The sequence below is a fragment of the Phasianus colchicus genome, chromosome 1 (assembly GCF_987193195.1).
Source record: "Phasianus colchicus chromosome 1, bPhaCol1.hap1.1, whole genome shotgun sequence".
In the NCBI taxonomy this organism is placed as follows: Eukaryota; Metazoa; Chordata; class Aves; order Galliformes; family Phasianidae; genus Phasianus; species Phasianus colchicus.
The window spans coordinates 75,861,636-75,887,933 of record NC_143436.1 but is presented as its reverse complement, the minus strand read 5'-3'; the positions used below and the strand labels follow the sequence as shown (position 1 = coordinate 75,887,933).

The window sequence follows — 26,298 nt, the reverse complement described above, 5'->3', positions numbered from 1 at the left end:
CTGTAAAATGTATGGACAAGCAGATCTGTACTTTTAACCTGAAAAATTACTGTATTACCCCAATTCTGACCATTTTCTTCTCTGATACAATCAATCTTTCATGTAATCTGATCTAGAATTAATTATGTTAGAAATTATCACCTTGACAGCTCTGCTAGCAGGGTGGCTTGTGCACTCCTCCTGACATGCTCCAAGTAAAATCAGCTTAGGATTTTTTTAGACCATTCCTTAAAATGCTGGAGTTAACTTTCAGGTGAGGGGGAGCACAAGCAGCTAGTAAAGGTGATACTCTTCAGAAGAGATCTAAGCAGAGTATGTTATAAAGCCATTTATGCTTTTCTTCAAGTGCAGTCTTTGTTTGGCTTTTAGCCTGATTAGGTCTTGTGAAGGTCAGTGCAACCCAGGATATGAGCTTGGTACAATGTCTTAGTGATCTGAAGGCACAGAGGGGTTGACTTAATGTTGGCTGCAGGCTGGTCTGGCTATTCTGTGTATCTTCCTGTTAAAATCTAGGTATGTTTTCCCTATTAGTTTGGGTCTTAAGTTCTTATCTATTAAATGTATTCATATTAAATACAGTAAGATTTGTGAGCTCCATACTTGAAAGTATTGGAAATACAACAGGTTTCTGAGCTGAACAAACAACTCAAGATATTTTAGTCTTCAAATGGTTTTGATTTAAACTGATATGGCAAACTGTCTGGGGACTAATAGTCCTCTAAGAGTCACCGTCTGTGAGTGTGATGAAAGGAGAGATGCTGCTGAAGTGTTTCTCTACCTCTCGCAGATTGTAGCTCACTTTTTTTTTTTTTAAAGCTGGTGCAGTAGTTTTGTCATTTCCTGTACAGAAGGGAAATCATGTGGTAAACTCATGTAACCTAATGGTCTCTTTCCAGGGATTAGTTGTGGCACCAGATGATCACATCCCAAATTTGTCTTAAAGTCTCAATCCCTATGGACTGAATTTAAACCATAATCTCAGCTGTTCCTGAAATATCCTGTTTTTTTGTCACAGTTGCAACAAAATGAAAATGCTTATGTTGAAAAACAAATGAGAACACAATTTTCCCATATTCTTAAAAAAACAAATGCTTCTAATTTAATAATACTGGTCACTTTTGCTCAGAAAAATGGTTAGCTTGATTTGATGTAACTTGCTCTTTAAAAAGTGGATAGTGACAGAATTTCACTAATTTTATTTGAATTATGTTGAGATTGTGGGTAAGGTAAGAGAGGATTTTCTGTGGTTTTGGATATTATTTACTTGCTGTAAAAAGTTATGATTTAATATCTTACTACTCATAACAGTAGTCTTCATCTTGTCAAATGGTTTTGGGCCAGTTTGGCCTAGTTCCTGGGTTCCTGACTAATGAGGCAGGGAAGACCCATGGGCTCCCTCCCCAGGAAATGGGGAAGCAGAATAAAGAAAAAGCAGTGAGACAGGCCTTAAAAACAAAACATTGATAACAAGTTAAGGGAGAAAAACTAATTTAGTAAATATGATAGCATGATGGGAGATAATATAATGCAATTTAATTAGCGTTGAAGCTAATAAAGGAGTGTCCAAAACTTAAGGTCTTACTCTAATGCTGAAGGTGTGATGGCTAGGGAGCACACATAGCAGAGAATAGCAGTAAAGAAGGAAAAAAGGGACAGTCTTGTGATTTCTGAGCAGTTTTCCCTGAAAATGGAAATGGAACAGTGAAATCTTCTGGGATTTGTAGTTCTTCTCTTCCAGGAAGTAGGTACCTGGAAATATCAACAATCCATGGAACTGTAGCACTGACTGTTTAAATCCCTGTGCACTATGTGATGTTATGATGTGAAATACTGATAACAAAAATCATAGAACCATGACAATCCTTAGCCTAATCTTTGCGATCTGTGGTAAATTTAAGAGTTTCCTTCTTGCTGTTTTTTTAAGTGCCTAGCCTATCTACTGTTTAAGTCCATAGTATCCGCTGTCTTTTATTACACCCACCCTTAGCATTTTCTGTATACTTCTAATGACAACCTTTTAGGAATTAGGAAAGGTCATAGTGCTCTGTAAACTGTTTTTGTACTGAGCTTACAGCACATCACTCAGTTAAATTTAGATTAAGAATGTAAATATATATACTATTTTATACAACAAAGTATAAGAATAGATAGTATTTCACCCTTTCTCCAGGTACAGTGTGGATCATGTTTCAAGATATTCTCAGTGTGATGTCTTGGGAATGTGTTATCAGTAAGAGCTAATATTCTCCCATGAAAAACATTTGAAGTCACAGAATAGAGAGAGTTAGAAAATTATCTATTCTATAGCAGGTAGCCATCAAAACAGAAGTAGTCCCACAGTCAGCTAGGCCAAAATCCTGGGAGACAATTTGAGGAAGCATTCTTTTTCTTGATTAACCACATCCTTCGGTGGAGAATCAAAAGATGTAATGTGCCTTGAATTTCCTAAGAAGCAAAAGCCATACAGATTAACTCACTGCTGTCCAACCCTTTGACTTGCCTGGGCAGCACTGAGTGAACAGGAATTGCCATGAGCTACATATAAAGTACATAATAAATGTGTATAAGTAGCAAAACTTATTGTTGTCTGTTATATATCAATGAAAGCACAGAGCTTTTATTTTTGCAGGCATAAAACTAGTGGGGTATTTGACTTTGTTTTTGTGAAACTAATGCATACGTCTGGGTTGAGTACAGTGATTGCCATTCCTAGTGAGTTCTCAAGGTCTTTATCAGAGATCTTTGAAATATAATTCTTCCTGTGCTTCATCCTTGACAATAATTGTTTTCTGGCAAAATGTACATTTGTGAACAATCTGAATAAGGTGCAACTGTGAAGCAGGGGATGTTTTGCCTGGTGTGGTAGGACTTATGACAATCTGGTGAGGAGATATGATCAAATTTTCCTTTGAATTGAAAATCTGATTGCATCTCAATACATTTCACATAAAATTTTACCAGTAATACATTTGTTGACTGAAAATGGAGTGTCAAATATACAAGAGAAGACTTTTTTTTTCCCTGAAATCTCAGAACCTATTCTCAGCTTTCTTTATCAAAATGGAAAGAATGTCTGCATTTCTTTTACCGCTTGCATGACTGTGTTTAGTATAAAAATGCATGAAATTATTTGACATTACTTCAGCTTGCCATTTCAAATACTGCTATTGTCTGCAATATGGCGCAGATCAGGTCATTTTTCACTTTGAAGGTAGATGCTTAATTCATTTAAATGAGCAGTCAAATCCACCAAAAATGCAAATCTGTGTGCAATTTCTAATCTTCACATTCTGGCACAAAGTTTCCTTTTAATTCCATGAAGGATCATGAAGGACTTGATTTTACTTTGTGGAGATTTTCAGCATTTTTTCCCAGTTTAGGCTCTTTCCTTCTGAAAAGTAAATGGTGACTCTAAGAAGATTGCTTTAATATATTTTTTACTGCTTCATGTAAATCAAGAGATTTAGCTATGTCTTTTCAATTGCAACAATAAGCCTTTTTCACAGTGACATTATTTGTTATCAGTACCTCTCATGAAAATGGCAAATTAGCTGTATCTGTAGTATATGTATTTTCATCTACAGCTAAAGCACAAAATCTGAAATTAACAGCTTTACCCTCCAATTTTTTTTAATAGATTTTCCAATTCCATAGTTTACCTGGCTATAGTCTGGAGAGACAAGCTGATTTTTAGAAAAAAGTTTTTTTTTATCAGGGCATTCTTTGTGTTGTGCTCTCTATACGCTGCTTAACAAACTCACCATCAGGGAAAGCTTGTGTTTTTTGTTTTTTTTTTGCAATTATTTGTTATCACATTAACTAGCTTTTATAAAAGAGTCTGTTCAAGTTTTAATTTTAAATATTTTTTGAGGTGACAAACTTTCAGTTCTGCTGTTCTGTCTTTACGAAGCATTCTTTGATATGCAGTAAACTTGACAGCATGTTTCTGTAAATGTCTTCTCAAACTGTAGTCTTTGAAACAGACACAATTTACTTGCAAATTAAGTTTAGTGCCATATCATTTGTCAGCACCGCGCTGAGCCTTCCCTATTTCCTTGTACCAGGCCTGGCCACTTGGTGGAGTGAAGTTGATGTAATGATGATGGGACAGGAAGGAGTGCCAGCTGCAGTGTTGAGCTGATCTGGGCAGCATGTGATGTGAAGCCTGAAGTTTAGACATGACTGCATTAAGTCCTTCAGATTGGCTCCTAAACAAAACAGGTCCACATCTTTGCCAAGAGCTGCTTTATAATACTGCAGAGAAGCATGATTCGGGACAAGATCCAAAGCAAGATTAGTTATGGTGTATGTTACATTTCTTTCAAATAAGATTTCCTTTCAGAAATCAAGAAAATGAAGGTTAACTGTGATCAGGAACACTTCCACTGGTTTGTGAGAACAGCTTTGCTTTGTTTGCCTTTCTAATCTCTATTGTTTTGTGACAACTTCAAAATAGTATGAAAATGTCTAGATGTGCCTAGGTTTCTGCAGAGTATGTTTGACCAGCAAATAACTTCCAGCATGTTCATACAGAGGTGAGGAGTGCTGGGAGCTGCCTTCTGCAGGCTTTGGTCTGCCCTGCTGTACAGGGATGGATTTTAGAAATCTGCCACTGCGCGGGTCCAGAGGAAGTTGGATCTCATACTGTCAGGCTATTTGGAACTGAAATTCTTTCAGTGCTACAGATTTTTAAAATAGCTTTCACCTGCCTATGGCATTTATAATAGCCAATAATGACCCTTTGTTACTCAACCCCTTGAAAAACTGTGTGTTTCTCCTCTTGTTGGTTCACAGGGAGCCTTGTGGGAAACAGCTATGATTTTGCAAACTCTTGGGCATTGCGCAGTGAAAATAAGTTGTGCAAGAGAGTGCAGGCTCCAAGCAGCATGTGCAACGCTTCATCTGATGCAGAGAAGGTTTGTGCCATAAGATACCATTTGAGTTTTCAACCTTACCTACCTGAAGGCAGGGCAATATCTATATTTTCTTGAGTCCTACAGCTGACGTATTCCTCCATCAGCAAATGGTTAGGATGCTAGATGCAGGAGATGCCTGTTTGGGATTTCAGAGGTACAGAGTGATCTGCAATAGCTATGCAAAGCATTGTTTGTGCTGTCACATGGCAAATATGTGGGAATCAGTGCTTAGTCTGGCAGGAAGCATGTGATACAGTGGTTGGCATGTGTTGGAGGTGGCAGTGATGCAGCATGCCATTCTTTTGGTGTAGCTGCTCCCAACACTCTTAAGGCTTGGCACAGGATGCAACTATGCTTCCTTGTTACTGAATGCAGTTTGCATCCTACCTGGCTGAATTATTTTTATAAATCTAATACATATTGCCACCTCTCCAATCTCTGAGGAAAAAAAATCCCTAACTCCAAACAGATAAACAACTCACTTGAGCCTGAAGTATGAGTTGTTTCCAAAGGTACTCCAACATTACTTGGGGAAAAAAATGTGTTTAATGGATGTGTTTAGAGTTAAGTGAGCAACTCCTATTATTCTGTGAGCAGGAAAGCATTGCGTAACATCTGTTGCCACCACCACTGCAAACAGCATTTGTGTATGCATTGGAGTTGATAACCCTGTGCATCACCAGAGCAGGGAGATGATTAAGTAATGCTTTCTGACAGAGGTGATCTTCTCTGTAGATGTGCACACTTCATGCCACCCTGCTGCTTCCCCTGCCAGGAGGAAGACTTCAGTTCCATGTACTGTACTAGGTCTAACTAGTTAGAGAAACACAGAACAGCTAATTCTGTGATTCCTTTATTATATAAACCATAAACAGGACAGGCAGATGCATGCTGATGGTTGCCAGGTCAGTCTTTTCCAGGTTGAACAGTCTCGGATCTCTCACTTTCCTCATAATGGAAATGTTCCACAACCCTAATAATCTTTGTGGCCTTCTGCTGGGCTCCCTCCAGTAGTTCCCTGTCTTTCTTGAACTGGGGAGCCCAGAGCTGTACACAGTACTCCAGATTTGGTCTTACCAGGGCAGAGTAGAGTGGGAGGATAACATCCCTTGACCTGGTGGCCATGCTCTTCTTAGTGTACTGCAGGATACCATTGATCATCTTGACCACAGAGGCGCACTGCTGGCTCATGGTCAATCTGCCATCCTTCAGGATGCTTCCCTAGAGCTCCTTTCCAGTAGGTCAACACCTAACTCATACTGATGCATGTGGTTCCTCCCCAGGGGTTGGACCCTATACTTGTCTTCATTGAACCTCATATGGTTCCTGTCTGCCCAGTTCTCTAACTTGTCCAGATCTCACTGAATGGAAGCAAAACCTTACTGCATTAGCCACTTCTCCCAGTTTTGTATCATTAGCAAGCTTGCCGAAGGTGCATCCTATCCCTTAATTAAGTGAAGATACAAAATGAAATCAACCTGAGGAGTAGAGTGCAATTAATGTGGTGATGTTTTTGTGTTTTTTTTAACAGATCACATTAAATATTGTTCCTTTCTTGGGCGAAGTTTGCTTGCCCACAAGAATATTAGCTGGATGAAATTATCTTTGTTGTGAGTTCATGAGCTCACGGTATTTAATGTTGGCTAGATTTATTCACTACGCAAGAATGAACACAGTGCTATTAGCAGAAATCCAGCCAAATTAGTGCTTGCTAAAGAATACTGAGCTTTTGAATAGCTTGCTTTATTTTCTTGCTCTGATCTCAGAATGTAAAACTTCTGTCTCCTTGCCTCCCTCCCTGCAGCCTCTGCTTCAGCCCTTTTCTCTTTCCTTGCCTCACATGTTGCAAAGATACTCAGCCAGCATACTTAGGGAAACGGCTTTAGATTCCTTATCTGGAGCCTGAAGTGTTGTACTGTTTTATAACTAAGTTTAGAATAACTTGGAGGTGGTGAACTTTGTGTTACACCTCATTCAATTTCATTTTGTGAGCCTCTCAAGTTGCAGAATTGGTGACTGACTAGATGAAACTTGATCAAGGAACTGGTGAGTTAGGGAGAAGGTGGCTCTCCAGCTGAAAGCCAGGGTGGGCTACCCCCACCCACCCACGGGTGGGTGCCCATTGTGGCCAGAAAAGGCTTATGCACCAAGAGCTCCCAGCTGGACTACTGGTAGACATTCTGATTGTACTTCCCCATGCAGAAGTCTGCTGGAGCTGCTGATTGTCCCAGCTGTTGGTCAGGAATGTTTCATCTCCTTCACAGTTTCTGTTCTCCTGTTCTACCAAACAATAGATGTTAGCACAGTGAGCGGGTGACTGGTGCATTTCAGTAGTGGTGACAGTGAAAAACAAGCTATGTTTCAGACACTAGTGCTGCAGAAATCATAAGAATGCGTGAAATACCTCCTACAATTCTGCGTGGTGGGAGTAGAGAACAAAGAAGGTCAGTGAGATTGTGACTAATAGGACTTGCCAGTGTATGGACAATGCCAAGCCATTTAAATAAACTCTTAGGAACCTGATGGAGAAGTAAAGGAAGCAATGTAAATAGATTCACCTATATACATATTATAATATATAGTAGTTTTACTCTCACTGTTCTGTGTTCTAAGCACAATTTCAGGGTGGATTTTTATTTAAATTTTCTTTTGGTGCAAAGTAAGTCCTGTAAGCAGGAATGCTACAGCAGTGGGTGAAACTGTACTGTCCCCTAACTAAAGAACAAGAAGCTCTGCTAGTTCAGCATCATCATTAGGTGTTAAGGAAAGGATTGAAATATACATAATTTGCAGAGCAAGGTATGTCCATTAGTCCATAGCAATATGTAACTGAGATGTCTCAAAGACCGGAAAATTTCAGCTGTAATTCCTTTTATGGAGTTGAATATCTTAAGCAAATTGAACAGCAAGAAAACCTTTAAATAGAGAAAGTTATGACTACATAACTTTCTAGCATATAACTTCTTTTCTAGCATATAACTTGTATTCTTGACAATCAATTAGAGATCAATCATTGGGTATGTTATTGAACAAGAGTGAATAATACTGTAGGGAGAGAGAGGTTTTAAAAATCATTAATGATGGGTCACAAACACAGTCGTAGCACAGCAATTTTTACATGCTCTCACCTCAAGTACTTGTTTAGGCATTCAGGAGTAGTGTGTCATTACCGCAAATCAATGAACTTAAAAACCTAACCTATTCCCTTTTTGTAATAGACCTGAAATATACAGCATGGCTACGACAGTTCATATAAAACAATGATGAATAAGTAGAAAGTTAAGCTTCAACTGTCTGTGTCAGGGTTATTTCAGAAATAATTCTCCTACTTGAGCACGTTTTCATCCTTCCAGAAAGCTGCAGTAAAGATATAAGACTTACTGAATTATGACATAAGGGAAGGTTTACCTGAGAATCTCCCTCAGAATGAAGTGAATTCTTTTTAGGCTGTGTTCTGTGTACAACTAATTTACAACTTAGCTTGCTGCTAAGTTAAAGGACAAGTTTCAGCACACTTCTCCCCATCTCACTATGCAGACTTGTCCTTGCACTAACTGTCAGCATGCAGTTTAACTTGCTAGAAAAGCAGAAAAAATTGCTTTCCTTCTTGGGTTATTTTCATGCCATTTATGTGAATTAGATTAACCTATCCTATATTAGACAAGCCAGCAGGAGTGACAAACATGAAACCAGAAATAGAAAACAAATTTAATTCCTCAGATCCTAGTCAGAATTGATCTTTCAATCTGAAACTTCCTCTGTTCCCCATTTTCTGAAAGAGGATCTGTTCATTTTTCTTCTTTCCCTACTGGAAAGTTTCTCCCCCTTGTCATGCATCTCTTCCTGGTACTCTAAACACCATGTGGTTCTTCACTGGATAGTAAGCATGTCATTGCTTTCCTGCATTTGATGATTGATCAACTGACATAACTGTAGCTGTTTTGTATTAATTGCTGTGTACCTCTGTGTATACATGGATGTGGTGATAATGAGCTATTGACTGTGATGTTATTTAACAACATCTTCTTGTTAAATAGTAACCTTGATGTTATTATTTAAGAACTGTTGTGACAAAGTGTTCGGAAAATCTTTTTCTTCTTATGATTACAGTAATTTAATTATTTTGTCTCCTTGGCCTCCTTGCTCCTCACTTGCCATGCAGGATGTCATGGAAACCTGTGAGCTGCTAAAAACATCTTTAACCTTTGCACGGTGCCATCATCTAGTGGATCCAGAGCCATACATTCATCTCTGTGAAAAAGACATCTGTTCCTCTACCTACAGCATGAATTGTCACTGCTTAGTGTTTCTTGATTACGCAAGGAACTGTGCTCATGAAGGAGTGATTTTGGATGGGTGGCCTGAAGAGAGCTCATGCAGTAAGTTGGCAGGATTATTCCCAAGTTACTTATCCTATGGAGATCATGCCTGTCTTGAAGATTTATGTGTTATAGCTAAGAACAACTGATGCTTTTTTAGGGTGTTGATTAAAGCAGGCAGGTTAAACTGTGAAGTGCCAATCACTTCAATTTATTTGAAGTGCCTTTGCTTGCTCTCCATTCCAGCCCCCCATCATGCACCCGTTTGCTAAAAGTTTTCCCTAAATAAGGGGTTGTTTGAACCACATACGAAGATCCTAAACTTCTTATAGATTTATCTGATCACTCTAACTACAACATCTGAGGAAGTGCGGGATAGATGAGTGGACAGTGAGGTGGGTTGAGAACTGGCTGACTGGCAGAGCACAGAGGGTTGTCACTGGCGGTGCAGAGTCTGGTTGGAGACCTGTAACCAGCGGTGTTCCCCAGGGGTCGGTGCTGGGTCCAGTCCTGTTCAACATCTTCATCAATGACCTTGATGAGAGGATAGTGGCCACCCTCAGCAAGTTTGCTGATGATACGAAGTTGGGAGGATTGGCTGATACACCTGAAGGCTGTGCTGCCATTCAGCGAGACCTGGACAGGCTGGAGAGCTGGGCAGTAAGAAACCAGATGAGGTTTAACAAAAGCAAGTGTAGAGTCTTGCACCTAGGGAGGAATAATTGCATGCACCGGTACAGGTTGGGGGATGACCTGCTGGAGAGGAGCTCTGCGGAGAGGGACCTGGGTGTCCTGGTGGACGACAGGTTGGCCATGAGCCAGCAGTGTGCACTTGTGGCCAAAAAGGCCAATGGCATTCTGGGGTGCATTAAAAAGAGCGTGGCCAGCAGGTCGAGGGAGGTGATCCTCCCCCTCTACTCTGCCCTGGTAAGGCCTCATCTGGAGTACTGTGTCCAGTTCTGGGCTCCTCAGTACAAAAAAGACAGGGATCTCTTGGAAAGAGTCCAGCAGAGGGCCACAAAGATGGTGAAGGGCCTGGAGCATCTCCCCTATGAAGAAAGGCTAAGTGAACTGGGTCTGTTTAGCCTTGAGAAGAGAAGACTGAGAGGGGACCTGATCCAGGTCTATAAATATCTGAGGTGTGGGGGGCAAAGTGGTGAGGCCAGACTGTTTTCAGCAGTGTGCGGAGACAGGACAAGGGGAAATGGCCAGAAGCTGGAGCATAGGAAGTTCCGCACCAATGTGCGCAAGAACTTCTTTACAGTGAGGGTGACGGAGCACTGGAACAGGCTGCCCAGGGAGGTTGTGGAGTCTCCTTCTCTGGAGATATTCAAGACCCGCCTGGACGCCTACCTGTGTGACCTGGTGTAGGGATCCTGCTTTGGCAGGGGGGTTGGACTCGATGATCTCTGGAGGTCCCTTCCAACCCCTACGATTCTGTGATCTAGAATGTTCTATTTTACATGCAGCTCATATGTGTGATCTCATCAGTATCATCATGAACAGCACTCTCTACTGTTTAGTAAAGACAATTATTTTTCTTTGATTTACCTAAAACATCAGAATTAAGATATTGAGTTTTGACAATTTTTTTTCTCTAGGTAAGAGATCCTGATTGGATCTTGAAATATTGCATTTATTAACTCGGTTTTCTGAGGTCTTGATTGCAATACCTACTGAAATTTTGTAAAGAAAGAAGTACTTAAATTGACTAAGATTTTATAGAAGTAAGATCATGTTTGCCCCAACCTGCTGGAATTCATATAGGTACACAACTCTACCAAAGAACCTCAGTGTAGCACAAAACAATAGAGCAGTGAAGCCTCAGGCTATAGTGAGTGAGGATCTGCTCAGAAATAAGAGAAAGAAACTGCTTACCTTCAGAAGACCTGTAAGACCCTTAAGTAAGCAGAGATCTTTAGATGAGATATCTGAACTCCACTGCCAAACCTTAAAAAAGTCCAGGAAGGGATGGATCCTGGCTCTACTCCTTCCCTTCATGCTCTCCTGGACTGGCTCTGCTTTCCTATCAAGTTCTCAATCACTATTCAAGCCATGACTTAGCATTTTGACTACACCCAGTTAAGTATTTATATGTACAAATGAGTAATAATAAAGATCATTCTATATGTATTCAATGATACATATATTTTTTCCATGCTGCTTATGTTACATAGAAAGACCAGTTTTTTTCAGTCTATTTGTAGTTATTCAGCATAATGATAGCCCTACAAGCGAAATTTCTTTTCTGGTAAACAACCAGAAAATACCGCCTTCAGATTATAATTAGGACTGGAAGATATTGCTTATGAAAGGGATTGTACACCACAACACAAACTCTTAATTCTTGAAGTAATTTATTACCTTACCATTGGGATATGAAGAGGATCTAACTAATCTCTTTGCTCAGGATGCAAGCCAGAGTACCCACTTAAGCTAAGGCTCTCTGTAAATCTTGCTAAAGCCATGAGAGAATATCTCTGTTCCTAGAGCTCATTTCTTATCCTTGACGTCACAAAAGTTTTTTCCAAGTCAGAAATACTACCCATGCCTGCTGCCACAGCAAGAGATTTATTTTATGACTCTTCATCTGTGCTATTGCACTGTCTTAGATAATGGTAATAATTTTATGTATTGGAGGCATGACATGAACAGAAGGACAGTGGTGCTGTGCATGCTTCATTTCTGCAAGCGGGTGCTTGAGACCTCATGCCATAGAAGACAAGGCTGTTCCTTCATTACCCTCCCATCTCCATCAGTGGAGGATTTGTTGGGATAGGGCTAACTCTAGTCTGTCCTTCCCACTCAAAGCCCATGCAGTTTTCTATGCATTAGAATGAACAAATGGTTCATATAGTATGTGCATACATAACAGTCTTGCCTACAAAATATCAGCTGTAGGGATACCATAAAGTAGCAGAAATGCTAAGTCAGGGCTTGGAACAATGATTGAGTGCATGGTAGGAAGGCAGGGCCAAGCCAGGATTGCTCAGGTACATTCAATGTACCTCAGTGACCAGAAGGGATGGAGCCAGGATATGCCCCTTCCCGGACCTCATTTAAAAGTTGGAAATGGTGGCAAAGGTATCTTACCAGAGATCTGTGTGTACCTGAGATGTTCTGATGGTAAGCAGCTTTTTTTTTTTCCTCCTTTATTTTGGTGCCTACAGCTGTTGCATTTAAGCAGCTCCTCACTTGCTGCAGCCTTCTATTTTCCTGTTATTGCTGTGATTTTCATTGTATTACACTCAAGTATGCATGTTAGTCTGAGCTGTGAATTCTTTAGAAAGAATGGGATTTTGTAGACTTAAATGTTTCCTAGTTCTTTCTGGAAACAAAAAACATCAGGGTAGTTTTCTAAACAAATAGGGCAACTGAGCAGTTCAAAGGTATGGAAAGTGCTTGTCTGTCCAAATTTCCTAGATATTGTTGTGAAACTTCTTCCTGTGTTTAATTTTTCTTAATGTAGTTGGCTTTAGTTAATAATGCTTGGTTTATTAAAGGCTGTAGTGGAATTGCTGGGTCACAGCTGATCCAGTGGTTGAACACCAAGTGAGAAGGTGTGGCTAACCTAGGGAGCTCAGAAGGAAGCAGTGTACCCGAATGACTGGAGCCTGGATCTATCCTTCCTCACTCTCATTTAAAGAGTAGCAACAAAGAGGGTGGCATCTCTCAGTAGGGATCATACTCCTCTTGAGCTGTCACTCCTTGTGGAGAGGGGTGAGCTTATTTTCCTTCTTCATTACCTATTATTATTCTATAGTACGTGTATCCCATTTGAAGGCACTGTGTTATCTTATTTTGCTCTACAGAGGTTGATGTCTGTTTCTTTTCTAAATGTTTATTATATGACCTAATGTATGATGATGTTGAAAACTGAGTGTTCTGTGTCTAAGAAAGAAATATATATATATATATATATATATATATATAAAACACTTTCTTGGCATTTCTGTGTTTTAGGCTTTGGTAATTAAGAAAACTTATTTAAGAACTGCTCAGGAATTTGCACTTCTAATTTTTCTTTCATTATTTCAGAGCCAAGATGTCCAGTTGGCATGGAGTATAAGACATGTATATCTCCTTGTGCTAAAACCTGCCAGAGCCTGGATATCAATGAAGTGTGTCATGGGCAATGCGTTGATGGCTGCAGCTGCCCTGGTAATTTATTTACTGGGTTGTTTACAGGGAAATGTTTGGCAATGCTACTACGTACTTTGTTAGAAGAAAGAAAGCTGTGTCTTCTCTTAAGTATTCCTGAAATCAGAAACACTTCTCTTATCTGGGACCAAGCCCTAGAGTAAGCCAATTCCAATACTGCCTGAATATTTCATGAAAGGGCCATTTTTTAAGACTTAACTATAATGTCATATGAACATCAGTGCTATTTAATCATCTTAAGATTGCCTTTCATTCTTGGTGAGCAGCTGCATACTAGTGCAATATCTAGATCTCTTCTGGACTGTTTTTCTCTGGAAATTAGAGGAAGGAAAAAGAACATACGGAATGTGTTTCATTAAAAAAACATCACATATAGAACTTGCTTTCCATTTCTAAAAGTCGTCAGTGTTTTAGATAAATGATTTTACTTACTACTGAATCCTTTGTGGAGGAGCTTTTATTAACTTAAAGGTGGCATCCCAATGACTGCTTTTGTTTTGTTTTAGTTTTCCTTCTCTGTTTACTGTGCATAACATAACTGCAGGAGGAGAGTTAGAGTCCTGGCTCCCTTTACTATCTTCTTCATTGTTATTATTTTGAATAGTGCTACCTCTTCATTTCAGACCTCAAACGTGAGTCGATATGAATGTGCAGATGTATTTACTGTCCTGTACTAAGATACAAAATATGACTGAAGTTTTATGGAGTGTGTCATTTGATTTCCAAAACAAGGCAGTAATGATGAGTAAACCTTGTCAGAGGAGAAACTAATGCATTCTAAAACACTACTAGTCAGAGCTCTCATTTAGCTGCTTATCTCTTGTGTATTGTAGGTTTAAAGCTGTCACTCCATGGCAGGACCTGGACACATCCATGGGGAAGTTGACAGGAAATAGGCAGACAATTGTATTTTGTTGCATAGGAGCTAGGTATTATATGTTTTTTTTATATTCCTGGGAGTGCTGGGAGAAACTGAAGGAACTGAATCTACCAGCTCTGGAGGTCTCTGGCTGTTCTCCCTTCTGTAGCTTCTCTGATCAGTCTGGAACATAAAAGGTGTAAGGGTATAGAAACTGAGGAGCAGAGAGACAGAAGCTCAACAGAAAGGGTACTGCATGAGAAATATGTAAATTACTAGAAGAAACCATATGACAGGGAGTAGGAATTGACAGTACATATGTGTCACTGTCATTGGTGACTTCAGAGAAAAGGGTCAAAGTCTCTCTAGGCATTTGTAAGGATTCTCTCATAGAAGAGGGAAAGGAATTTCTAGCAATCATATATATATATATATATATTTTACAGCAGCTGTTCTTAAAATAGAGGAATATCAGCTACCTATCAACATGGGGATCTGAGGGAAATAAACTTGTCCTTTCTTCTACTGCTAGCTTGTGTTGTATTCCCAGACAAGTCTTTATAACTGCCCAATGACTCCAATTATCTTTGTAAGATGTATAGAATATGTAATTACAGTTACGTAATGTGGAGAATTTTAGAAACTGAATTCAAGTTGGGAAGTTAGACCTCTCACTTCCTTGTTTCTGCAGCAGTTGGGAGGAGAAACTGCATCTCTACATCATAATGTATGTTTATTACAGAACCTGTCTCGTGGAACAGTGCCTTCCCTGTGTTCTAAGACAGCTAAAAGTATACTGCCTGCAAAGGCTTCTTCTATTGTTTACTACTTCTGATAGATGTTTTTGTTGTTGTTGTTCAACTTTGTTCCTTTGTTCCCTACTTTGTTTTTTTCTTTTGTATTTTTGCAACAAATACAAAACCTGTCTGGACACTCTTTACTTATAGATAGGTCTGTTAGCTCTCAGGTTTATGCTTTGCACTTGATCTATGTATGTATATAATCCAGAACATCCAGAGCCCCCTTTTTTTTTTTTTTTTTTTTTTTTAAATAAATTCCTAGATTATGTAGGAAACTTCCAAATAATTTTTGTCAGGACGGTATCTCTGATAAAAACAGATTTTATTAGCGATTGCAATGGCGGGAGTCCCGCAAGCAGGAGCGCTGTCATAAAGATGACAGTCTTTATACCCTGTTTCCCCATTGTGAACCTGGGGTACCCAGCCAATCTTATCAGTTTACGTTTGTTGATTAGTGTGTTATCTGGTGTCAGTCAGTAGCCATCATGTTGTTTCTGAGGTGTCTCAGTGCTCTTCTTGTTGTATTGATATGGTGATTGTCTCCGAAGTCTCTGTTAAACAAAGAGCACCGGGGGGGGGGGGGGGGGGATGGTGATGCCAGACCTTCCGATTGTCTCTTCAGGCACTTCCGTGCCTTGTTCTCTGGTTTTATCTCATGCAGGATATTCTTGCAACGTGTATGACAAAATATACATATATACACCTATATACAGAGCGTGCATTCCTGGGAAGGTTTGTCTAGAGGATAAGCAATCTTCCCCAAGTAAAGTAGAAGGACTCCCAAAAAGAACTATGACAACGGAGATCATGAAATAAAAAAATATTATCCAATTCTAATGCAGAAACAACATCTGATTCCCACAATTAGCTCAGGTCATATTTGATCATGTTCCCCATTTTTGACTCCTGTGTGTTCCGGTATTTGTTTTGAACTCATGAATTGGCTGAACACAGAACTTCTTTGGGAGCACCAGAAACATACCATTTTGCACATCTGTGGGAGAGGCAACACTGTAAGGAAAGTAGAGATCTGCCTCCACGAGGCATTTTGGCAAGCCACGTTCTTTTTAATTCATGACTAATTACAGATGATAATGTTTTGAAGTCTTGCCAAAATATATGAAGAACTAGAAAATCTAATCCTGTTTATGTTTGTGTCCCTGTGTGTTGTGTGTATGTGCTGTTACCTGATGCATCCAGAGGGGAAGCTCCTTGATGGTGAACATTGTGTTGAAAGCTCTGACTGTTCTTGCATCCACTCTGGAAGACGTTATCCTCCTGGCTTCACCATCTTTCAGGACTGTAACTCATGGTAAATTCAGTGTTCTGATATGGTTACTATTGCTCTAGAGTACTGGGTACATTTTTGGTGACTGTTTTAGATGATCAGGGTCTCTCTGTATGTGATGATGATTTTTTTCAAAGTATTTATTTTCATTGGCATAGAGTCTGGTCTCTTATTGGAAATGCTACCCCCTTCTTAGAAGTGAGCTGTTCACAAATACAAAACAGCCCTGCTTTTTGAGGGATGTGTGTGCTTGTGTAACAATGTGAGGGTCATACTTCAAATAGTAGAGAACTATCTGTTTCCTGTGGATAAGACAGACTGGCGGGCTCCCATCTCTAATTGATGTCAGTGGTGGTGTCTTTGTTTTGACTTCCCACATTTATTTAACCTCTACACCTGATTTCTTTCAAAGAGGTGCTAGCTCAGGCATGTGTTTTGAAACCTCTTAAAAAGCTGGATTTACCCAGCTGCACAGCTCACGATTTTTCTTTCACTTGTGAATACAAATCTGAAGAGGAAGGCTGGCTGCCTCAAGAAAGGAAAGGAAATGAGTAATGTATTCCTGATCTGATATGTGTAAGTGCAAACATGTTTGTGAATGGAGTTCAGATAACACTGTGCTCAGATATTTACAGTTAAACTAAAGAAGGAATTAGTTAAGGCCACCATACAGAGAAGGAAGACTGTCTATGTGCAGCTTTCCATTATCAGCAACATGTGTCACAGAATATGAACCATAATAATAACATTAGCATTCCATCTTTTTTCCTGCACCTGTCTGCAGCTTTGAGGTTGGCCACACAGTATTCCATACACCCATAATATTCTTGAAAGGTTAATGCTGCCTAATAGGTTGTATTGTTAGAAAACGTTTCCTGTTATTCAGAATTGATAAAGCTGTTGTCCTATCGGCTCTGTGTTCACCATCTTAAGTAAATTGACTCCCCACAACTGCTTTTCAAGGGCTGGAATAATTAAAGGAATAAAAAGAGTAGCATCTATTGAAACCCACTTTTTTGTTGGTTTTTTTTTTGGATATTCTGGGCTGATAGGCTTGTTGTCTCAGAGACCCAAGAATGATGGAAATCTCAGTCTGAGTGCCTGTGGCTGGTTACTAGTAGCTCCTCTGGGGGGCTGCACTAAACTCACCACCCAAAGACATTAAAACAGATAGTTGCCCTTTTTATGCAAGTTGCAAGAACATCTAAGTGAAGGAAGCTTAAGTAAACAGTGTGCAAAGTGATAAAGGTCTTGGTTTGCATAAATCAAGCCAGCAGGTAAGAGACAGGGCTTCTTGCCCTCAGTGTTGAACTCAAGAGGCTACGCCTGGAGTAGCATAGCTGGTGCTGGGCCCTACTGCAAGAGGCAGAATGAAGAACTAGAGAGTGACTGGGGAGGAGAATTGGATTTGTCTAAAGGCTAATAGGTGAAACATTCAATATATAAGGGAGAGTGGAAGGGAAGACACAAGCAAATGGCAAAGGTGATTTAGACAAATTGTCTAAATGGAATTCCCCTTAGCACATGAGGAAAAAAATTATCTTCTGAGATGGTACAGCACTAGGGCAGCTGTCCTGAAGGTCCCTGGGATATCATCCTAGAGATTTCTAATTTCAAAGGGGTCCTGAGCTATCTTTGACCCAGTTTTGCAGTTTCACTCTGAACTAAGTGTTGTAGATAAAATTTCCAGAGGTCAAAGTATTTTTCTCTCCATGATTCAGTCATATCAGTAGACATATCTTGAGAATTGGTTTTAAAACTCATTCTACATCAGTAGAATATGAAAACTCTATTATACGTATGGCTATGGGGGGGGGGAGGGGAAATTAAGCTACTTAAGTTTTGTAAATATTCCAGTCCATATTACCAGCTGTTGCTGTCAAATGATTGTAGAAGCGATAAGGGAGTGGACATATTATATTAGGAAACAAGATTATGGCAGATGGAAAGGATGCTGGTCTAATTTCCATAAAATGAGAGTCTGTGTTTCAATTATTTGTGGGGAAAAAAATTTAATTTGCAAATTACTGCATAACTGGTAACTCTGTTTTGTAGCATTTGTCGGCATGGCATCTGGATCTGCAGTAATGGGGAATGCCCAGGTATGTTGGTCCTACAGTTCTTAAGTTTTAGCAAGTGAGTAAATGTTATCCACATCCTTTCCACTTGCATCCTACTTTTTTTTTCTTTCCAAGTGAAGGGTGACTTTGTCTTTGCTCTTACCTGCTTGTTCCAATGCAATGAAGATGAGATTGTATTTCAGTTCTCCTTGTGAGACTAAGCAGATATTGTACTGTATGTATAGGACCACTGTCTGGTGGGGGGAAAAAAAGAGGCTGCTCTTTTCCTTTTTTTTTTTTAAGGATCTGTGTCATCAGAGGAACACTGCTGTTCCTTCAGCAAATAGCCAGTACAGACCCAGCACCTGAACTTCTTCCCACCTTGTTTGCAGTAGGAATATCTCTGTGTAATACTCATATGAAATAATTTGTTTGCAAGCTCTTTCCTATGTGTTTGCAGAGACTGTGGCATATCAAGATACTACCACCCAGTAGTGGTGTCTAAATGCTGCTGTCTTGGAAATGAAGAGCCACAGCTTACAGAAATATGTTAAGATGCTGAAATGTTTAGGTAGCTTCTTTTTGTAGCAGGAGTGTGGAAACATCAAATTTCTGTATTATTCAGTTAGTACTTGTACATATTGTAAATACTGATTGCTGGCCCAGTCTTTGGATGCAGATGTGTCACACTGGACTAAGTAAAAGTGTTTTTCAAGTGTTCTAGTTTGAGATATTGCAAGCCCCTGCATCAGTTTAAGCGGCCATGTGGTCCAGCGCACAGCACACTAGTGACAATGGGGAATCCCAGCTTCCACAACAGGGTGTAGCCGCCTTAGGCATTAGCACTGTCACTTGTACAGAAGGAAATTTGTTGCTACATAAAAGTGAATGCCATCAGTATCATGTTGGTTTCAAACAAAAATACTTCAAGAGAAATTTCAATTCAATTCTTTCGTTCAATAAACTAGTTTACTTAAACTAGTGTAATTTGTATATGACCTAGCTGGCAGAAACCTTGAGAAACTGTGCTGATTTCCCAGGGCCACACTGACATGCTACAGAAGAATCAAATTCACTTCAGAACCAGGAGCTAAGCTGTTCTCTGATATAATTATAAGCTAGCCTTTGAAGCATTATACTTCATTATAAGCTAGCTACTTTGAAGCATTTTCCATGGACAGGATTTCATTTCCTGAGTGTGACTGATGCCATATTTCCCTGCTTTTGTTGGTGCTATTGTTGCTACTAGTAATGACTTACAGGAATAAACAGTGAGATAAGCATCTTGTCCATACTCTCTGGCCTTCAGGGGATGTGGGCTCTGTGCAGCCATCCAGCTACTGTTCCCCTTCTGTGACACAGTGGGCAGGATTTGCGTTACAGCCAGCACTGGGGTCATTAACTGCTCTATGCAATTTTCTAGGGGAGTGCTCTATCACTGGCCAATCTCATTTCAAAAGCTTCGACAACAAGCACTTCACCTTCAGTGGGATTTGCCAGTACTTATTTGCCAAAGACTGTGTGGAAAACTCATTTTCTGTTATCATCGAGACTGTCCAGGTAACAACAGTTTTGGCTCATGCCTGTGTGTACACTCTGGAGTGAGCAGGAAGGGCTGTGGGAGTATGATAGGAATTGCATATAGTCAGGACAACAAAAGTAATTTTCCTATGGAATAGTTCAAATAACAGATGAAGTCTTTTTCCTTGGATAATAAACATTTTGCCTTTTCTCATTATCATTTCCAGTAGCCTACCAGGAGATTCAAATTAACAGTGCAATTTAGAGGATCAGCCTCCTCTTCCTCTGTCAACTAAGCAAGTACAAGTAGAAGAGGCTGTGTCCTTTCCTGAGCACCCTGGAGGCTGCTGCTCATTAGTGCCTATGGAAAACAAGTTTCCACAGACACTGAGTAGGGTGCATTGACTGAATGGTTATGTGGTCATAATAGTTTTTGGTCATGCTACTGGGTCAGCCTGATGTCTATAGGAGGCAGTGTCCATCAATAAAACTATCAAGATGCTTATTGCCTCCTGAATAACAGGCTGATATTTCTTTTGTGGGCCCAAGGTGGAGTCATGAATAAAGCAAAATCTTGAGATTCAAAGCAAATTTTTTTTCTCTGTAGTGTGCAGATGATCCTGATGCTGTGTGCACTCGCTCTGCTTCTGTCCGAATCCGAGATATGGACAACAGCCTAATAAAAATGAAACATGGAGGAGGAATTTCACTGAATGGACAAGACATACAGACCCCTTTGTTACAAGGTGTGTGTGTGTGCAAGGGGTTAACTGGTGAGCTATTGAAGGGATCCCCCTTTATTAGTCATCTTAGGTATAGTTCAATCAGAAAGTGTTTTCCATATCAAATTCTCACTTGCAGCCTCTATTTCTGTGTACTGAAAGTTCCAGCTTCTTTCTGTGAAGCTGACACATCTTGGGTCAGCAGTTCTAAAACTAGGAGGATTAAGATGGTTTCAATTTGGGGGATGTGATGTTGAAAACTGCCATTGGTCTATTTTTAAAAGTTGTTATTTTTTAACCTGGAAGCTTAAAATCCCACAAGTTATCTAACAAAATGTCACAATTAATACCTAATTTTTTTCAGAATATGCATACATCTTCCTCTGGGGCTCCTGAGCAGGTGTTATGGACAAATTCATGCACGTGAGCTGATTAGCAGGCACAAAACTTTGAAAGTAGAAAGGGGGGCTAGCTGGTGCTCCTCCTCTCTGGCAGCCACCCCACTGTCCTGTTCAGAGAACCTCAGCAGTCCCATGGATTGAGTGCTACATCTGGTCTTGACTGATACTTTGTGGTTGCCTTGAGGTGCCCTTCGGATCCAGCGTGTGGTGAGGACTTCAGTTCGCCTTACCTATGGGGAAGATTTGCAGATTGATTGGGATGGCCGTGGTGAACTGCTGGTGAAGGTACTCTTTCATTCTGTCTCGTTTATTTCTGCCTTCCTTCCACCTCTCTCAACCCACCCAAACATATACAGTGGCTTGCTTTGTGCCATGAGAAATTGCTTTTCATTGCATGCTAGAAATACCATTCTCCTTTATACTTCTTGAGCAATATATAGGTCCTTTTGTATTCCAGAAAACATTTCCATCCCACAGCAGACTTTTTTCTCCTTTTTGTGCAGTGGCAGCCATTATTAACAAGGAATACTTGTGTTTTGTTCAGCAGATGCCCTTCAAACTGTATTTTTTGTTTTCATTGAATTTAACTGTCCTGCCTTATAGCAATAGATTCATATGACTTTATAATAAGGGATGAAGGTGACTCTAGGGACAGTTATAACTATGGAAATAACTCCTGGAATAACATATATAGAGCTATGGATGAATAACATATATAGAGCTATGGATGAATAACATATATAGAGCTATGGATGAATAACATATATAGAGCTATGGATATATATATCCATAGTTATTTCCGGGAAAGATCAGTTAACTCATACAATATATGATGCATGCTCCTTCTTTTATGAGGAATGTTTAAAGTCAGTCTTGATTAACCACAAGGATTTGTCTGTGCTGCAGACAGCAATAGCATGGAAATGCTCAATCCGGGTTTAAAATAAGTGAACTGTAAGGGAATCTATTGAGCAGAAAGGGCAGAAAGCTTCAAGTAACATGCTTTATATACGAATGTGTGTATATTTTGGTCTGTTGTTATTTGCAGAATAAGTTAGAATGCAGAAGAGCCTGTGAGGGAGGGGAAAGAAGGCTGTTTACTGTGCAATGTTCTCCTGATAGCTGACCAGCCAACACACACCTCACTCTTACAGTGGCTTTTGGAATTGCTGGAATGTTTAACTTGTGAAACACCATGCCAACATATAGTGCAGCTTGAACAGATGAAACAGGATCTGGGCTGAGTTATGCAGGAGGTCAGGTTAAATAGCTAAAGTGGTTGTCTTTGCATCTGCCAAGAAGGTAAATGACAAACTAATTTCATGATCCCCTTCCCTAACCAAGCTGTCCATCATCCTTTAGCTCTTACCTGAGTCTGTTTTTCTTCAGAATGGTAGAATCTTGAGGACTACAGACATTGTCTTTAAGAATCTATTTTCTCCCTCAGAGCTGCAGTCTGCCTGTGGTGTTTCTTCCTGGTGTACTAATCCCTAGGTGCTAAACCAGCTGGGCTGGCTTGTCAGACCTGCATTCTTATGCTCTGTTCATGTGGAGAATCTCCAAATAACCACAAACCTGGCTGAGCCTGAGGCCCTCTTGTAGCTAGAGTTCTGCAGTCACCTTCAGTTACTACCTTAATTTGTTTTGTATTCAAAAGTTGTCCTGCAGCTATTAATAACAACATTCTTGTGAGCAGTTAAAGAATGTAGTACAATGAATGTAGTGCTGTGTGATATATTCTAGAGTTTCCTTAGTTAATTGCAAATGGTTCATTCCTTAGAAAATCTTGCCCTACAGTGATTACCTATTCTGGAAGATGGCTGGGCTAACATTTGTGTTCCTTAGGTATCTCTAATATATACTGAAAGGATGTGCGGCCTGTGTGGAAATTACAATGGTAACCAAGGGGATGATTTTCTTACTCCTTCTGGCTTGGTGGAAGTTCTTCTGGAAGATTTTGGAAACTCTTGGAAACTCAGTGCAGACTGTCAAGACTTGTTAAAACAAGACAATGACCCCTGCAATCTCAATCCTCATTTAGGTATTGAATTCCCTCCAATATTAACATGTGCTGTTGTTCAGCAACCTGTGATATTCCATCTTAAATGGAAGAGGAACAAAAAAAAAAAAAAAGAAAGAGGGGGTACCCCAAATACTAATTGATGCAGGTTTCTTTTGGATAATGTACTGTTTTCTGAAAATAGAAACAAAAATCAGTAATGTGAGGTCATGCTGCCATTTAATTTGTACGGTAGTGTTAGACCACCACATCTGCTGCGCAAGTGTATGTCACTAAAACTAATCATACAACTGATAGCGATTCTGTCCACCTACAGGATAATGACAGCACACTTGTTCTCTTCACCCCTCTGCCCTTACACATCATATACTTTCCCTGATCTCTTGACTTCTTGCTCTTACCCGGTCTGAACTGACAGGCTCCCTCTTTCCCTCTGTAGTGCCTAACTGTTCTGCTTGGACTGTGGATGTATTCTCAGAGACGTTTTCTCATGCCACGTATTACAACAGTCTCTGATTTCTGGGATGAACAAGAACACGGAGAACTTCATTGTCATAGACCAGAGTAGGCACTGTTGATTTAAGAGTGTAGTATAGCCTAGTGGGTTTAATTCTGCAAATATAAAAATCAGCATAAAGCAGGGGCCCTGTAAAAGTAACTACAGTACCACAGATAGTGGTAACAGAATATAAAAGTATTGCTTTTCCTTGTTTTGTTTTATTAATGGAACATTATTCTTTGAGTGGAACTCATGATCTATGAGCTATCTATGCCTACTTGATCTGATATTATTCTTCTGGATTTTTGTTGTTGCTTTTGTCCTATGAAAGCAAAAAAAAAAAACAAAAAAACCCAAAAAAAAACCCCCCAAAAAACCAACCCAACAACTCAATTACTGTGGTTCTATTTTTTTTTTTTTTCTTGAAAGCACTGATTTCACATATTTTTTCTCTTTTCTTAGCCAAATACGCTGAGGAATCCTGCTCCATTTTGATATCTTCTGTTTTTGAACCCTGTCACCATGAAGTCAGTCCTACTCCCTATGTGAAGAACTGCCATTTTGATGTTTGCTCTTGCTTCAGTGGCAAGGATTGCTTGTGCTCCTCTATTACTAACTATGCAACAGCCTGTGCTAGGAAGAATGTTGTGGTCCAGTGGAGAGCACCTGATTTCTGCCGTAAGTGAAATACTCCTAAAAATTGCTTGTTTTTGTTTTCTCAAAAGAACTTCTTAGAAATATTGAATGGTAAATAGAACACAACTGTAAACATTGAAGGTATTCTTAATTAGATGGGATGTCTACAGCCTTCTGCTTACAACAAGGCAAGCTTATAGCAGATTTTTCTGAGGCCTTGTCTACGCATATTTTGAATATTTCAAGAACAGACATTCTGTAACTGCTGTGGCACTTGTCTCAGTGTTTGAAGAATTGCCTAGGAGATTGATTATCACGCTGCCAGTGCAGAGATCTGAGATCTTATTTTCATGCACACGATTCACCAGAATTTTCTTGGTAAATGTCATTTTGCTGACCGCCCTTCTAAATTCTAGTATGATTTGGAAGCTGGTTCAGGATGACGACCTGAGTCTGTGAATGTTAATTAACAAAAAAGAGCTTTGACTATGACACTTTATTAGAAGCTTCTCTTCCATGAGCGTCAGAAAAAATTAAGTTTTAAATTCCCCTGAAGATCACTTGCAGCATTCCACCCTTTCATAAGTGGCAATCCTGGTTCAAAGGCTAACAACTTATAAGATGAGATGCTGGCAGAATATAAAACAATTCAGAGTTGGGGAAATGGAACAACAGGATGTTTTCACACAGATCAAAAAAGATTAGAAAGCCTTGGCTTTAAGGTGAAGTCTTCAGTGACTGGAAAAAGGAAAACATCACTCTCATACTTGAGAATGGAAAGCTTGGGGAATTACAGGCCAATGAGCCTTATCTCTGTACCAAGGAAGGTCATGGAACAAATCTTCATGGAAGCTATGTCAAGGCACATGCAAGATGAGGAAATGAGCTGTGATAACCAGCATGGCTTCACTGTGGGCAGATCATGCTTGACTGACCTGGTGGCCTTTTGAGATGGAGTGATTGTTTCAGTGGACAAAGGAAGGGCAACTACTGTAGTTTACTTAGACTTCTGTAGGGCCTTTGGCGTGGTGCCGCACCACATTCTTGTCTCTAAATTGGAATGATAATGTTTTGAAGGGTGGATTATTCAGTGAATAAGGAATTGTTTGAAATGTCACAGCTGGAGTGTGTGACGAACAGCAATATGTCCATATAGAAACCAATGATGAGTGGTGTCCCACAGGGGTTTGTCTTGAGACTGGTGCTTTTCAGTGTCTTTACCAATGACCTAGACAGTGGAATGGAATGAACCCTCAGCAAGTTTTGACTAATCTGAGTGGTGCAGACAGAAGAAAGGGATGCCATACAGAGGGACATGGAGAAGCTTGAGAAGTGGGCTCATGTGAACTTAATGAGATTCAACAAGGCCAAGTACAAGGTGTTGCACTTGGGTCAGAGCAATGTCAGAGATGTGTACAGACTGGGAGAAGAACTCCTTCAGAGCAATCTTGTGGAGATCTATTTGAAAGTTCTGGTGGATTAAAAGCTTGATGTGAGCCAGTGTTCTGTTCTTGCAGCCCAGAAATTCAACTACATATTGGACTGCATCAATAGAGAGATGGTCAGCAGATGAGGCAGGTGATCATCTCCCTTTGCCATTGTGAGGCCCTGTCTAGAGTACTGCATCCAGGCCTGGAACACAAGAAAGTTGTGGAGATGTTGAAGTGGACTCAGAGGTGGGGCATGAAGATGCTGGATGCACTTTTCCTTTAAGGAAAGATGGATGGAGCTGGTCTTGTTTAGCTTGGAGAAGAGAAGATTCCAGTAATCAAAGGCAGCTCATAAACAGGAGAGAAACTACTTTTTACACAATCTGATAATGACAGGACAAGAGGAAATGGTTTCAAACCAGAAGAGGGGAGGCTTGGGTTAAATGCTAGGAGGAAATTATTTACTCAGAGGATAGTGAGGCACTGGAACAGCTCGTTCAGAGAAGTTGTGAATGCTTCATCACTAGAGGTGTTGAATGAATTGGAATTAGATTGAATGGATTGGAATTAAATGGTCTTTAAGATCCTTCCCTGCACAAGACATTCTATTGTTCTATGATGAGTTTAATGCAAGATTAATTAGGAAACTACTAACAAGCTGGAACA

The 26,298-nt window shown here is 39.9% G+C and overlaps 1 protein-coding gene across 8 annotated transcripts in view; it reads left to right on the top strand.

The window, feature by feature from the left end:
• Positions 1 to 26,298, top strand: part of VWF (von Willebrand factor) — a 139,919-nt gene that overhangs the window by 8,001 nt on the left and 105,620 nt on the right. For 5 of the 8 annotated variants that reach the window (XM_090148114.1, XM_031597117.2, XM_031597118.2 and 2 more), the window contains 10 exons: positions 4,795 to 4,916; positions 9,079 to 9,295; positions 13,274 to 13,396; positions 16,256 to 16,367; positions 18,399 to 18,445; positions 19,827 to 19,963; positions 20,532 to 20,670; positions 21,232 to 21,332; positions 22,893 to 23,088; positions 24,029 to 24,244. In XM_090148114.1, the coding sequence (XP_090004240.1) occupies positions 4,795 to 4,916; positions 9,079 to 9,295; positions 13,274 to 13,396; positions 16,256 to 16,367; positions 18,399 to 18,445; positions 19,827 to 19,963; positions 20,532 to 20,670; positions 21,232 to 21,332; positions 22,893 to 23,088; positions 24,029 to 24,244 (1,410 nt within the window). Of the gene's footprint in view, positions 1 to 4,064; positions 4,306 to 4,794; positions 4,917 to 9,078; positions 9,296 to 13,273; positions 13,397 to 16,255; positions 16,368 to 18,398; positions 18,446 to 19,826; positions 19,964 to 20,531; positions 20,671 to 21,231; positions 21,333 to 22,892; positions 23,089 to 24,028; positions 24,245 to 26,298 lie in introns of all 8 variants that reach the window. The other 3 variants (XM_090148136.1, XM_031597120.2, XM_090148133.1) reach the window with 3 other exon arrangements.